Source organism: Erithacus rubecula (assembly GCF_903797595.1).
Source record: "Erithacus rubecula genome assembly, chromosome: 3".
Taxonomy (NCBI): Eukaryota; Metazoa; Chordata; class Aves; order Passeriformes; family Muscicapidae; genus Erithacus; species Erithacus rubecula.
Genome location: NC_136689.1, coordinates 23,203,698 through 23,220,743, shown reverse-complemented (window position 1 = coordinate 23,220,743; position 17,046 = coordinate 23,203,698). Strand labels below are relative to the sequence as shown.

General features: G+C 39.4%; 1 protein-coding gene across 1 annotated transcript in view; it reads right to left on the bottom strand.

Moving 5' to 3' along the window:
* The window catches only part of LOC306799670 (putative acyl-CoA dehydrogenase 6), a 74,473-nt gene that overhangs the window by 54,977 nt on the left and 2,450 nt on the right, over positions 1 to 17,046 (bottom strand). Inside the window, exon 2 of the mRNA XM_079301025.1 lies at positions 7,470 to 7,590. Coding sequence (XP_079157151.1) covers positions 7,470 to 7,590 — 121 coding nt within the window. The remainder of the gene's footprint in view (positions 1 to 7,469; positions 7,591 to 17,046) is intronic.

The window sequence follows — 17,046 nt, the reverse complement described above, 5'->3', positions numbered from 1 at the left end:
CTTCCAACTGGTATTTCATGATTTTATGATTTAATACAATGAAAAGAATCAAAAAATCATTCTCTTTCTATGTATATGCAAATTATGTATAAAATAAGACAACTTCCATGCAATATATGCAAAAATTTACAATGTATATTTAATCATGCTTATCACTAAAGTAAGAAGCAGAAGAAAATATTACTTTTCCATATGGAGTATATATTACATCTGGAAATAATGGTTGTATGCACCTGAGCCTCTGATTCAGGGAATTTACACATCCCTCAGAGTTGCAAAGCACACAGTAAATAATGCAATTCAAGTTATGATGGCCCCAAATACCCATTTGCCTCCACACAAATAAACCAAGCACTTGCATTGCACAATGCATTAGCACTTCAAAAAAAAATTCACTTTTTTTTTTAAATTTAATAATCAACCAAGAAATGGAGGGTACATGGGCTTATTTTTTTATATCTCAAATCTACAATACAGTGCATTATTTAGATAAATCCTATAAAAGATGTTCAACAGGGTTATCCCAACAAACCAGAGTGTAGGATCCAAATGCCTCTCAGCCCAGTTCAATAGACTTTAGAATATTTTGGAATAAAACCAATTTTCTCACTTTCTAGTTCACTTAGTAAAAGATGCCATGCACTCTCTGATGTGCATATCAGTATTAAATGAGAGCAAAAAAATTAATTTCAAGTAGACTAAAAACAGTATCAACATAAGAGTCAGGATGAATAACAATGTACAGATAACTTTCAGGTTTGTTGTGAAATGATCTGTTCCCCACAATAGAACACAATTAAATCACACATTTCAGTTCTCTGCATCTCTGCCTACAAACTCACTTGTTCCAGTCCACCAAATAAGAAAACCATAAATGACCTAGCCTTATATAAATGATGAGCCCCCAGGAGTTAAATTCCTTGTGCTACTGTCCTTCCCTGGCATCTTTTTGTTACAGTGCAGCACATGCAGCTCCTGAGTGTTGTGTGCACTGCTTATCCTGTCAGCAAGCTGCCTGCCACATACAGATTCACAAATACTGTCTCTGTGCCTTTCTCTGTCCTCCTTTCTACAGAATTACAGAATGGTTTGGGCAGGAAGACACCACAAAGATCATCTAGTTCCAAATCTCCTGACATGAGCAGGTGCATGACCTGATTTTCACCTTTATAAAAAGGCACTTTTTTTGCGATAAGGACCTCTGAACTTCCTTGCACACACTGGACTAAGGACTTATGCAAGATCCCAAGGGATTAGATTAATAATGATGCTTAAGATTTTGCATGAAGTGTGTCACTGGGGATTAGAAATGTCAGAAGGAGAACCAAAACTAAATGCATTTCTTGTCTGGCTATTTTTTTTTTTCCTTTAATTTCATCTCATTTGGCCAGGCACATGTTTAGGTTTGCACAGCCTGGACTCCAATGCTGGGAATAGAAACACAGCAAGGAATAGCAAACTTTTACTGTAATCTTTGAGAATCCCCTCTCCAAGACAGATGTCATTCAAAATTTGCAAAATGGGATCTGCGAGTGTTGACAAGCAACAGCTTTTCAGAGATTTTCCATGTCAACATCAAAGTGACTTTTTAACAATATTCTTCCTCATTTCAGCCCCATGGAAGAAATCAACCTTCACATCCAGCAGTTCATAATGCAAAAGAGAGTGGGTAAAACTTAATCAATCCTACATATCACAAAAATAATTTTCTCAAACTCACCACAATTAGTGTACTGACAGGGAAGCATAGGAGGTGCACTTATACTTTCAAAAAGCTTTTAAATTACACCATTTATGTATATGACAGACATCAAAACTGTAGGAACTGGAGGAAAGTCAAGTACAATACAGGTCAGACTCTCCTGCACAACCCAGAGTAGAAGAGGTGCAGAAGAGGGACAGAATAGTGACAGCTGCTTGTAACACTCTCATCTGCAAACAGATTCTAAGTGCTCCTAGTCAGATTCAAGACACCACGTGGGTCTGACAGTTTGTGCAAAGCCTGTGGCACACAAAAGTGAATTTTGCATGGCAGGTCTGCTGTGACAGAAATGTGTGTGAAGAGCTCAAGCATTAATTGCACATACATGGCATTTGCTGTGAGCATTTGCTCCCAGTTAGATGCTTCTAACTTCCTCCAGGAAAGAGACATTTTAAATTGCTTTCTCAATGCAATTTTGACATAACCTGTAACTACCTGTACACATACCAGATTTCAGAAAATCCTAAATCTGACCCCTAAGATAATGTTATTAGCACACCTGAACTGCATGAAGTGCTGCTGTGTTCTGCATTACAAGCCACAAGTGTAAGGATTTGCCTTACCTGAAGCACAAAAGCAGAATCCCAGGAACTAATCTGATCCTTCTATCAACAACACATTTAAAAGAAGATTATCTCTTCTGCAAAGACTGGGTGTCCTTCAGTAAATCAGCTCTCTGCTGGCTGCTATTGATAGCTCAACAAGCTGTTCCAAGAGGTAGCACTGCATTTCCCAACCAGCCATGGAAAAAAAAAACCACAACCATATCCCAAGTCATGTGCACAGCTGAGGGAAAAGCCAAGGAGGAACTCAAGTGCTCATTTCCCTGTCTGATCAGAAATACAAACAAATTCCCCCCTTACCATTTTCAACTGAATTTCATCATGCACTTGCAAGATAATAGATGGGACTTGGTCAGCATTTCACAATCAGGTGGAGGAGAGGGAAAAAAAGTCTCAACAGAACTCAGGTGTATATACACATACAAAACCTTGTTCTCCTGAGATTTCAATACAATCCACCAAAATGAGAGGTCCAATAAGCACCAGAAATTCCTTCCACTTATCTAATCAATGTCTCCAAACCCCTGCCACACATCACAAATTTTGTCATCAAATTGACTCAAATAAAGCAGTGACTGATTTGGTCTGCTGTTTTTTGGAGGCCTATCAAAATTATTTCTTGATTGCAAAACAGGTATAAATTACAGCTGTTATATACATATACATATATACATATATATATACAATATATACTTCAGAGTGCTGATTTACCAGTTCATTGGTGTCTGAAAACAAAAGGCTTCTCTTGAAAACCTTTAGAGTGCAACTATTGTTTATTAACTATTATTGCACTCTCTTTTAAGTGGGAAAAAGGTCAAGCAGTTAATTCAGCTGACTATATTTATATCTGCTAAACCAAGAACAAGCACTGCAGCTGGTCCTACTGCTATCCAGAAATGGTTTGGGGCAAATTAATTCATTTCTGACAAATATATCCCTCCTAGTTCTATCCACAGAAATACCTGGCCATCTTCCATTTACTTTCTTAGATACCATCAAATCCTGTTTCACCTGAACTACTAAATCCCTTTCTAATTATTGCTCTTCTCAGGTCCTTCTATGCTCATTCTATATAATAACAAGGCTTAGTATTATAGAAAGTGGAAAAAAATGACCCCATACAGTCTTTCCAAGTGACTCTCCATGCCCAAATTCTCACAAGGTTTCATTTTACCAGACACTTGTGAAGAAAACAAGAATTAACCTTAGAGGATAGTATAGATCTATATTCCCTCCCCACATTCAACACAAACACATTTGTAATAAACAGCCTTTCTGAAGAAAAGCTATTGTGTCATCTTTCAATTGCAGGGCACTCAGTCACTTGGAACACTATTTTTGTTTTATTAGATGCTTCTCTGAAGTGACAAGATGGTACTGATTATTACTTTCTCCAGTCCCAAATCTGGCATTTGTCCCAGCAGTAGGGGAAGGGGTCAGACACTGAAAAACTACACTTTCCCACTCATGTGCAAATTGTACCACAGTTACCTAAATTTCCTGAAATATATAAGAACATATCTTCTAAGTTCACTGCTAGGCTTCTGACAGTAATAAATGAAGGCTACTATTTGGAAAAACTTGTCATAATTATCTCTAGATGCTAATGCATTCCACTAAATATTCCTACAGTACTGCCAGTGCAAACACTAATGAAACACCCAGAGCAGGCATCCTTAACACTCATGTTTCACAGTGATGCCACGTGAATATGCAGGAGGGAAGACACTGCCCTCCCACAAACCTTTCCCTCCCATCCTTTACAGGATTCCTGTGCTTTTACATCAGCTGATAAAACTTTTAATCATCTGCATTGGCATACGCAGACACACAGTACATTTTGAGCCTGCATTTTTGGCAACACATCCTAAAATTTAGCAACAGCCACAGCTTTGATTCATAAACCATAAAATCACAAATAAGCACATAGATGCTTCCAGCTTTTAATCCAATATCGATCTAATCTGCCCATAAAACTGTTCAAAGAATATGTCTTGCCCACTTCCCTTAGCAAAACAGACAATGGCAAACTACCAAGGCTGGTTAAATATTTCTGCTGCCTGCCCTAATATTTTCTGCCCTTAGTTTTGGGACTGGCAATAGCTCAATAATTCAGAATTTTATAGTTTATGGAGAAATACACAGTAAATGCAAATGAAGAATAATAAGTATATAGAGATGTTGTTTTCTTCTTCTAAATCCTGAATGAAATAATTCTCTAAAACACATTTTGCATAGAGCAAAAAGACATTTTTTATGCATAAATTATGTTCACATTTCACAATGTATTTTACTAGTAGGAAGAATCTTGCAATGAAACAAAACACTAACTTTTTCCTAAGGAAAACTAACATATGCACTATTTTCGAGTCATGTAAAGAACACCAGAGCAGAGAAATAGTTCAAAGAGAAGATTCTTTCTCTGGCAGAGAACTGAGCAGACAGTAAATTAAATCTACTGATGATCTTAAAAATTCTCTAATTATGGGTACATGTCTGAGCTTTGCCCACAGTGTTTACATGACCTCCAGTGAACATCCTGAACTACAGCCAATATTCACTAGAACCAACTACTGTGTAAACAGCTGAGAAAAAATATACAGGAAAAGCTTTGTCAAGTTTGTAGCCCACAACTGCATAGAGTGGGAATTGAGGGAGCCTTTGTAACACAAATAGTGCCCCAAATCAGTTCTTCACACAGAGAAAGTTTCCAGTGATAAGGGACACATGTAAGGCACGTTCTTTTAAAAATCTGACTCCCATTAAGCAGCTCATTGTTCATAAAGGGAATGGTGCCTACACAGGAAAAAGCCCACTTTCAACAAATCTGAAATCCAACAGATGTTTCCTTCTATCCAAGCAAAACAAGTTAGTGACCCATTTCTGCCCAATCAGAAAACTTAAAAATTATTTCGGGGAAAAAAACCCTCCATACTTGACAGAATGATCTTGGAAAAGAAATTCAATAAAACTTGTATTTCAAAATTGCAACTATTACTAAAGTGAATTAACCTTTAAAAAATCAGTTTTCTTTAAAGAGAATGTCAACAACATGATAATTTTGGTTTGTGGAAGAGAAAGTAAGGTAGACTGTTAACTCACAAGTGCTCTGCATTGCAATTGCTCTCCTCAAATCAATTTAACCTCCCTTCTTCAGACCTCCTGCAACACCTCCCCAGAGCTCCTGGCTGCTTCTGGCTTCTTCAAATCTCATTAAACTTCTCTTCCTCTGCAAACAGCAAATATGTAACAGAAGTGGCTGGCCAGAGTATAAAGGGTTGATCTTTAATTTTATTTTACAATATATACTAATCATACAGCAAGCCTAAGTACTTTCTAGATGTGTAGAAGATAAAGAATTTCAGGCTTTGCCAAAGTTGTGCAGTTTAGGCTGTGCTGTTACATACCTTACTTTGACTTACATCAGGAGAAAGTTTCAGGACTTTCAGATGTGCCTGGTGGCATTACACCATTACAGAGCAAAGCTGGATCTGGTGACACTCTGTTGCACAGCTGAATTCTGCAAAGACAGCATCTTCCAAGGATTTGGTGCACTTTCTGTGCTCAGCAATACTGAACTGAGAGTGATCACCTATTGCTGAGGATTTTATCAAATTTTTTACACCTTTTATAAAATGTAGCTGCAGAGGTCAAATAAATTAACAGCTAGATATAAACATCAAAGCCAAACTTAAAATTGTCTTAAACATGAGTAGGATACGCATAACCTTCTGTGCCACCTTTACCTTCACACTCCTCTTCCCTAGATTTCACTCCAGTTATTTCTTGTCCAGCTATTTTGTGAGCATTATACAAAGTTCCCACCTCTGTAATGTTTTATATGCAGCACCTTCAGCACTGAGGTTCCTTACCCCACTGAAGCCTCTGCATGCCCTGAGATGGATATAAGAGGGGAGAATTAAATCTGTCAGCCACACAATGCACCATTGCTACAACCCACACAAATACCAGCAATGCAAAGGAGACCCACTGAGATGCAACTCAAATCTGCCTATCAAACAAGTACAGCAGAAAGTAGAAGTCTTCTCTCTCCCCTAGTAATCCTATTTGTCCTTTAAATGGATCTTAAGCATAATATTGAACTGCCAGCATTTCTGTAAAGAAATACCAGCTCAGACTTAATTGGATTTGTCAGACGATCACAGCCCAAGAGCTCTCTGAGATCTAACAGCTGAACAGCTGGGGGACAACCTTCCACATTGTAATATAAGAATATGAGTTCATTTCAACAAGGAGTATTTCCTCTCAAATTCAGGGATAAAAAGACATAATTTGCTGCACAGAACCCTGTGCCTTAGCAACATTATGATGTGGTGTGACATAGCTAAGGTTTTGTGAACTGCTTCGTATAGAAAATTATCTGCAGTTAACTGTCCAAATGCAGTCACTTCAGGCTGCTCTGAATGTAGGAAAATGGGGGTAAAAAAAGTCACCAAGAATTCTGAATTGAACATGTAACAGTAGCATTTGAAAAGAAAACAAGTATATCACACAAACCCCAAAAAAGTAGAATATGTATCTTAGCTGAAGAGCAGAAATACTTTCTATTCCTCTGGACTTTTTGTGTCACCTACATATATAAACATACACACAAAAACTTGTTGTGTGATCAGCTTCCTGCTCTGTTCAGGCCTCCATGGGCTGGAAAAGCACATTTTAAAGACAATCCAGGGCATAATGGCCTAAAGGCCACACTACCCTCAGCCTTTAAAATGATGGAGAGGTTGCATATTCAGGAAGTATAATAAGCCAAATCTTAAAAGACTTCCAATGCCTACAAATGGTGGTTTCTTTAATGAAGATCTGAATTATTTCATATGTATCTGAACCCAGAAGAAAATTTATTATACCGATTTTATGTTGAAAATGGAAGTGATGTTCATATCTCTAATTTTAAAATAACAGTCATAGAGGTTTCAACATTTGTGTTTAGAAGAATATCAACTTAAGTATTCAAAAATGTTATTCTGTGTATTTGCAGAGTTGGTAACCAGCAGGTATGTGACTGAGGAATATAAGTAAACTTTGTACTGAATTCTAATCCATACTTAGACCTGGGGCAAAAGCTAATCAATGTATTGAGCCCATCACTATCAATAGGCAGGAGCCATACACTCACCTACCTGTTGGCTTATCCACACCAAGGAATCCAGCCTGTCCCAGGATTTTAAACACTTTATGTGCTGGGAACTGTCCTTCTTCTTCCCACTTGTCCACAAAGGGATTAATCTCCTTGTCAATGATCTAGATTTGGAAAACAAATTGTACAAGTTAAAAACACAGGCATCCTACACAAAAACTTTTGACTACTTTCACTTAAAAACTGCAATTCATAAAGAAAAAGCAAAAATATGCAGGGAAAAAATTGAAAGCCCGCTAATTTTCTTACTTCCTGTTGGATATCCTTACTCTCCACTCACCCACAACTATTACAGCAAATGTAATGAGTCAAATGTAAATGATTCTTTTAGCAATTACTACTAGAACAGGCCATCATGGCTAATTTAAGACTCTCCAAGGTCTATGAAAATGGATGTTTCCCTTATTATTTGTTACCTTTTTGGGTACAGTTTCTAGAAAGTGACAGGAAGTAAAATCTGGATAATCCTTCTTGGTAAAAAAGGTTGATCTGTTCTTGATGACCACACACAGTACCAAGAAAGTCAAACAGAAGAGATTCATTTCCTCTCCCCTTGCCTGAAACATTCCCAAGGAAGTCGGTGCTGTTTGGGACATGTCTAGTCTGTATTTAGACTTCCCCACAAGTCTGACAGAACCTGTACTGGAAAAGTGTCACCTTTCAGAATTTATAATATTCCCAAATCTAGTCCCTGAGCAACCCTTGACTGCTAGTGCTACTGCTAGTGCTGCACACCTTCCAAAAGTCAGTGTCCTAAGCTGCCTGTCTGCAGTCCTTACACTGCTCAGGCTGCAGCGTTCACCTCCAGCCTTTGCAAGCAAACCACACCTGGGCTACAGACACCACATCCAGCAACACCTCCAGGTTTCAGGGCACAAGAGCTGGAGGTTTCACTCCACCAAGCCCCAGATTTCCATGGCCAAGGGAAAGGAGCAAAGTGGGCAGCCTGCAGGTATCTTCTTGCTGCCTCCCAGCTCATCAGGAGGCAGCTGGATGGTGCCACCTCCCCCTGCCCTGCAGCCCAAACCAGACCCTGGCACAGGCTGCTGCTGCCAGCAGCCAAGGGCAGCACCTCAGTCAGCCTCACAAGGGGGTCCAAACAGCAAACATCCTCCCCCCAGACTAAACCCTACCAAAACAAACCAGTTCCCAATAGAAAGGTAATGCCATTAACGTGTGACCATGATTTCACTGCTATGCTGTTTCATGAAGAGAGAATTTGTTATGTCAAGAACTTACTCCTCTTAGTCTTCTTTCCCCACTAAATAAACAAGTCCTGTGGTGCTAACTATTTCTTGAGCTGGAAATAGAATCCTCTCCCTCCTAGACTGCTGTGCTTTTAAGACCCTGCAGAACCTTCTTCCAAACTATCTATTTATTGCACATTCTTTGGAGAATTTCAGCCCATATATGGCTGCTTTCTGCCTTCCAGTTGGCCACAGAAATAAGCATACTTGAATGCTGGTAACAGAAAAATCAGTTTTTCATTTCTCTCCCCAAATTCTGATAAATTCATATACTGAATGTTCAGTTAATTCAGTAATTATTATCTCTCTCCCTCTGTTATATTGATTAACACAGGCCTAATGATCAACAGTAAAAAAAATACTTGGCAGAACCCTATCTAGGAGAGCTCACATTTCTCTTCTCTATAGCCAATTCCACATGCTCACATCCCAAGATGCTGACTCAGTGTTGAAGGTGGTGAAACACCTTTTTTGGCTGTAATAGCATCTGGTAATGCTCACTGGATGACACCAAGTGGAATACCTGACAGAGCATACAAAATGTTATTCCAGTGTTTTGATGGATCTTGGCAAAAACGTGATGAATATACCAACATAGAGTTTTGTTTGCTGTGGGCCAAGTGTTTTGCAGCCTGATGCAAAGCTACCTTTGAAGTTGAGCAGAATCTAAATGACTAATCCATGATTTCTGCAGTGCCTTCGAGTAAAACTCACATTTCTTAACAGAACTGATTTATTAACAGGTGAGGTTGGCCACATTGAATAAAACAAGATCTTCCTTGCATGACACAACAACAAAACCCCCAAAGACAACCTCACTGTACAAACCATAAATTGTGTATGGCTTTAAAAAAATTTTTAAAAAAATCACAGTCCAGATACTGATAGCTACCATTTCTTCTTAGATTTTGGCTCATTCACTGCATTTTTGCAAAGATTTAAATAAGTCCTGTCAAAAGCTTTTATGCTACAGTCACAAATTGCTTGCAAAAAATCACACGTTATTTTCTAATCATAAGGGGATTGGGGGGACATCTTCCCTTGTACTACCACATGCAAACATAATCCAAACTGCTGGAGAACTGCAGTCCTGCTCAAGTGGCTGGTGCTTCAGCACTGATTGCTGGGTATTGTCACCCCTTCCTAGAAAAACTAACTGAAACAAGGAGAGGTATTTTTAATGGGTCAAGCCAGCAGTGACTGAACAATCACAAAATTTAACATTTGCTTAAATCTTGCAGAATATAGACCAAATAATGCTTTGTACTTAACCATCTCATTTGTCCCTTCCCTTGGCTTTAGCCATTTCCTCATATTTGTGCCCCCAGAAAAATATTTGACACTTGAACTGCAGACACATATTATGTAGGCACCTTAACTTAAACTTAAGGTACCCATGCAGCATTTGGCAATTATACAGAAGAGAGTGTTCAGCAGTATGCAAGCAGCTGGTCTGCTTATTTATATATGTTTTATCATGAGAAACATGGAAATCATGGGTGCCAGCATTTAGACTTACATCACTAGGATACCAACTATAACAAGATCTAAAACTTCTACAGCAGAAATATTTAGCACTGCATACACAGTTACCATCTGACAGATATTCCCAGCCAAAAAAAAAAATCTTCCCACCTGATCTACTTTGCCAAAACTCAGTGGCATTTGGGATGTAAAGTTGATTAAGGAGCCATATAACTTTCCCAGCAGTAAGCCACAACAAAACCTGTTATTTTCCTGACACCAAGGGCACAGTAAGTCTCATGTGCGAAAACCTGTGTTTTTCTCAGGCTGCTTTGTCTGAACCCTGAAGATGCAAACCCAAAGGACTAGGCTCTGGAGGCAGCCTTGGTTTAGCCTGCACCCCAGCATGAGCTCAGGCTGCTCCCTGGGGAGCCTCTAAAAATGGCCTCAGGGCTGTTATCAGCTGTGAATTATTAAAAACACTCTGGATACTCGCCCAGTCGGAAATGGATCAAGCCAACAAATCCACCTCATGTTGAGTGATGCTAAGAAAAATAAGTGTTTTCATTAGAAACTGTCTTGACAAAGTTTTGCGAAAACAGCACCTGTAGCTTCCTGCCCAGCACTGGGGAAATGCCATGGCAGGGTTGGAGAGGGGACAGAGACATAAATTCAGATTTTTTTAGAAATAGGTAACATTAATTTTTCTACGGAAAAGAGCAATGAAAATAACCCCTCAAGCCACTGTCGTAGTTTTGACTATTTTCCACTGAAACTCAGTACACAACTTAAAAGAAAAAAATAACAAAAATATATGATGCAGATGCTCAGTATTTTGTGTTGATATTATACTAGCAACAACCCAAAAACATTGGCAATTGCCATTTAATTCTGCATTCTAAAATAAATGCATCTTACAACAGTAGAAACTGTACTTGAATTAATTTGGGTACTAAGAGTATGTACAGATGTCCTTTACAGCAATTAAAGATCAGTTATCATTATTTACCAGTATGTTTTTCTATCATGCAATTCAGAAATGAAAGATCATACCAGTTCTACACATAATACCTCTTCTAAGTACCCCATTAGACTGTACAGCAGTGAGCACACTATTAGTAAGATGATGACTTTTGAAACAATAAATTGAATTCTTAAAAATTTACACAAATTTTTACTAAAGCTTCCTGTGAGTTATACCTCAGCTGAGATTAGACTAATTTACTACAGAAGCAGGAAACAATATCTAAGAAAATTTATTTTGTATTAAGAAGATTAAATGGAGTCTATGGGGCCAGGATTAGATTAGATTAGATGTTAGGAAAAAATTCTTTGTTCAGAGGGTGGTAAAACACTGGAACAGGTTGCCCAGAGAAGTTGTGGATGCCTTTTTTCCTGGAAGTGTTCAAGGTCAGGTTAAAAGGGGTCTTGAGCAACCTGATGTAGTGACCAGCATCATTGCCCATGGCACGGGGGCTGGAAATAGATGATCTTTAAGGTCCTATCCAGCCCAAACCATTTTGTGAAATAACTATTCCATATTATGTTAGGAGCAGCACTTTTTCCCTTTAAATCAAGTTACACCAACTGAACTTAGCTCTATTAATATAATAACCAAAGATGACACAGTTAATAGGCTCTTTAATGTAAAAAGCAAATAAATAAACAACAAACCACTAATGACAGTTCTTGTGTGGTTATACCCAGACATTAGTATACCAATGACTTGAACAGGAGGTAATAGACCAGAGATTCCTTTGGTTTCCATACCAGCAATAAATAAAGCAAATCATTAACAGCCTTCAAAACAACATTTGTCCTTTGGTTTTGATCAAAACCACAAGCAGCAATGGTTGCATGGTGAGACAACTCAGCATTGTAGCAACACTGTGTTGAGGTCAAGGTGGCACTTTAGAAAGATGCAAGGCAAAGCTGAGGTGGGCAAACCCATGGGCTATATGTGGGTTCTACCAACCCTGGGCACCAAAATCCATCCCAGGGGTGCAAGGCAGCCAGAACCCCACTGGTGAGCTCCTGTGTGACCACACATTCAGTCTTCTCAGCTGCTCCCCAGCAGGGCCTGAGGAAGGTTTTCCATTATTATATTGGGTTGAACTAAAAAAGTCCAATTTAAAAGCAGACATCCACTCTATAACCCTGTGAAAAACGTGAAAGAAAATGTCCTAAGTCCAAAGAGCAGCTGCCCACATGTTGATCTCCACCTAGGTTCCCCCAAGGCACGTATCCCAAGCACACCTGAATGAGTTTCTCAGAATGTATTACTCATTTCTTCTCGTTCCTGGGCTTGGAGGTCACAGTCCTCCTTGACTGTCTCAGGACTCTTCCAAAGCCCTAAATAAAGTTTGATGGAAATACTTCCCCAGTAACATTCTTTAGAAAAAAGTTAGAGAAAGGGCACAGGGAAGGAGACTGAGGTGTGGAAATTCAGGACAGAACTAGGGAGAATAGAAGTGCATGAGGGAAGCAGGTCAGCTCCTTGTAGCTGCTGTGAGAGAGGCAGTGGAGAGACTGAGCTTCTGCCATGGCAGCTCACTGATGAGATGTCTATAGCATGTAGTAGGCAAACCCATGTCCTGCTGTCCCTCCTGCATTCATGAAGTCCCTCCACCACTGGCAGGATGGGTGGCAGCGCTGTGCTCCCAGTCCCCAGGATAAATGACACTGCTAGGAGAGCCTAGCAGGATCCAGGAGCTGCCCACGTGCCTGGATCACCCAGCATGGTGGTGGCAAGCCTGACCTGACAGGCTCAGTGCCCCAGCAGAAGAGGCAATCGTTCAATCTGTTATGACATCTGGTGCAGAAGCAGAGACAGTATGTGACTTAAAAGACCACAACAGGCTAAAAATAACCCCATTAAACAAATGTGATTTAACCACACAGCAGCCAGAAAATGTTCCCTGCAATGCTAACCCTGCCTGCTCACACAAAGTTATTTAGTGCACTTTATTCTGGCAAGTAAAATCCATTATTACAAGCTTGCCTATGATTTGCAGTTGTCTAGAGTGAAACTGCAGGCTACTGCTTCCTCTTTCAGGATGCACCACCAGCACAGGGCAAAGGTCTTCAGGAAGTTCTGCAGGACTGTCTTCTGGGGATTGTTTTCTTTGTGGGTGTGTGTTTTTGGGGTTGTTTGGGTCTCGCTGTTGTTGTTTTGTGTTTCTTTTAATACCAATTGAAATAAGGGGGATAGCCCTCACTCCTCCTATTACTTAGGAGCTCAACTAGATCTATGTAAAATATAACTCACTGCTATGCCAGGGGTCCTGTCCAGACAGTAAATGTCCCAGATGCTGCCAAAACACTTCTCTGTTTCACAGACAAGTCTCCTCTTGCCCACAACATAGAAGATTTGGCATTTGGATATAATATGCATCTTTTACTCAGTATTTCCTGTTGGGTACCCAGCCAAATATATCGTGTGACACACCTGGGCAAACCACCAGCTACAACAGTTGCATATGGGATTGGAGGCTGGGCCTCAATGATGATACGGAATCTTTTGCACTCTGACCTGTCATCAGACTGTTTCTGGAAACAAGCCAAGAAAACATTTTCCATTATGATATGGGGCTGAATTGAAAAAGTTCAGTTTAAAAGCAGACATCCACTTCATGACCCTGTGAAAAATGTGGTGGAAAAAAAAGAGTCCAAGAAGCAGAACATCCTGGTTACAAAAATAGAGAACAAAAATGAAGTAACTTTGACTTAAGCTTTTTAAACATTTGATCTCCCCAACTTTTCATACATTTCATGTGCAGAAGCCAATGGCTGCACTTGGTGCCTGCTACACAAGATATAGCCCACACAAAGAAAAAAGCCTGAAGAGGACACTTCAAACCAGCTGGAATATATCACAGAGAAAGAAAAGAAAGTGGATTTCTCCAATGCTGTTGCACACAGCTGTTGCCAGAACTGACCTTCCAGAGAAGTTTCCAAAGGATTTTAAACCAATATTGAGTAGGCTTATATAAGGAAAAAACACAGAAAAGAATCCTAATAGTTGGAAAATATAGTCTTAAATGGGAAATATATGTATTTAAAACTGATTAATTAGAGCACTGCAATTCTTTTTTGCACCTTCAATCAAGCTGTGCCACAGGCAACAAAGCAATCTGCAATCTGCTACTGTACTGGGTACCAAAGTCTGCATTGATGGCCAAAAATGGGAACAGTTGCTAAATGAAATCTTCCCTTTCTCAGAGGAAAAAAAAAATAGTGGAGGGAAAAACGCTATAATGTAAGAGTTGGCAGCTTCTCAATGTGTAATAAAACATACCTGCTCTCATCTATTTTTACAAAATCTGATTTTCCATGGGAAAAAAAAGCATGCACTTTATAAGTATTCTGCAATTGTGCCTGGTCTATTAATTCGTCAGTATCTAGACATGCTTCTGTTTAAATCATTGTATTTCTTCCTTTTCACTGCAATGCAGTTCCTTGCAACAAACCTAATAGAAAAACAAGGCAGATTACTGGTTCAGAGATTTGAATACTGATTGCTTTTTGGTCCCATACATCTGGCTACAGGTTTTACTTTGGGAAACCAAAAAATCCAAACCCTGAACCGATTACAAAGGTTTTCCCAACACTTATTGAAATCTTAAAATGCTACAAGTTCACCAGGGGGTGCAGAAGGATGTTCTGCCCTCTACCCTATGCTGGCACATCTGGGGGCCCCACTGCTGAAGCAGAGAGGGCACACATCATCACCATACTAAGAAAATGAAAGGTTTAGCCCACCACCCTGAAGCTGAGCCCTGCTCAAGCATTTCCTGAGGAATGAGAGGCTAGAAGGCAGCTCCAGCTGGGAAGGAATACACATGATCCCAGCCAACACCTTCTTCCTCCTTATGTCATTTTTCCAAAGACAGTTGCAAAGACAAATCCCTACTGTACAGACCTGAGTGTCTTGGCAGTCTCTGCACACTCATAATCACAATCCCTTCAAGTGCCCCATCCAAGAGTATTGCAGAAAAGGGAGGATCCCAAAATTTGTGAAAAATCCTGTGCTGAAGGCACAGCTGTTCCTGGGATCTGAGAGCAGATGCTTTTGAGCCAGGGTAGTCCTACGAGATCAAAAATGTGTGCTGTGCAGTCTAGGCACTGATCTGGGACAAGCCTTTTGGATAACAGGGAGCTCTGGCCTGGAATAGTATCCAGTCTCCTTGTATTGAGTTATAAAAGAAATACAGAACAAGTGACCATCTTTTTTTTCTGCTCCTGCAAATCATACTTTCCAACACAGAGATGCTGATGAAATATATCATAATGTCCACCAGAGACTGGGATGTTGGGGTTTGGATCATCCTTCTGACTCTCAGTTACATCCCTGTAGGAACAAAACAAATTCTCTCACTGCAGGCAAAACCATCACATCTGAACTGTCAGACAAAACCTGTATCAACCTCAGGTGTTTTCTCAGTCAGAAACTGCTTATTAAGACCCAGTTTTAGTTGTCATAAATGCATAACTCTATTGCCTAACCAAATGTGGCAATGATAAAGCAATATAATAGCTAGATCTGAGACACAAAAAATATCCACTAGGCACAGTTCTACTAAAACCTGTCCACTGAAAAGTCTAACTAGATACAGTGGAAATTTGTTTAACATTGATATGGGGCAGGAAAAAAAATCCAGCATTAAGACGCAACAACTAAAATCCCAGATGTATGCACCACTCTGACACCAAGTAACAAACAGGAGCACTGATTACAGAATTGCACTTTTGCTACACAAGGAAGCGATTGTACACAAAGTGACATTTTTCCTATTATGAGAATTTTTTTTTACAGAGCTTGCTTTTAAATGAACTGAAGCTCATTTTTCCCCTCCTGTTCTCCTACACTGATTTAAAAGCACTTCTTGGTAGGGCACTAGTAGGTGTACTGGAGGGTCTCCCATATAACAGTGGTGTATCCCAGCTACCTATTCCAATAACAACACAATTCAATTATGATGATTTCCTCTCTGATAAATTGCTACCAAAAATTCTGGGCACCAGCAAGAGAATTTGCCCCTAAATGTTTGTGTGATGTTTCTGTCAGACACAAGATGAAAAAGGGTACTGCAGTAGCCGAGAATCTGGGAATACATTTTGCTTCCCTTGGACAGATGGGCAGTCAGTGCAGAATCTGTGAGCCTTACCAGTGTCACATCTAACTGTTTTCCTCCTGAAGCTTTTAACTCAAGCGTATGATAAATTAGGTTTTAAAATTACAGGTGCCAGTTATGTGTTGTTCAGATTCAGCTGCGTGTTTTCTCTCTTCCAACTTAGTGGCAAACTAGCATTTAAGTGATTCTTTGTAATAAAAGCAAGCTATTACTTCACCATCCTGTGACAGGGGTTTATGATTTCTTATAATGATAAAAAAACCAACTCCATCCAAGGTGCTCCAGCATTAATAGTGGTCACCTTCATTGTTTTGCAGGTAGTCAGTCAGAAAGTGCAATATTATTTTAAAGGAAAATTTACAGAAATTTTACCAGAGTTAAAGGAACTATCAATATTAAATTCAGATTCTGCATGCACGAATATGAAGAGACATTAACTGCTGCAAATATATATATATCTTAATAAACAGAAAATCATGACATACAAGCCAAGAGTGGCAAAGTACCAGTGTCCTTTGGTGGAGTCACAGGGAAAATTCTCACCCTACAGACACACAACACAGTGTAACTATACCCAGCCACCACTGGGCATGAAATGAAATGTCATTTCTCAAATTTTCTTACTACTGATTCCAGAGAAAAAGAAAAACAGACAGCCATATACATTCTGTATGCATATGAATACTGTTGGACATAAACATACGGAATAAGTTAA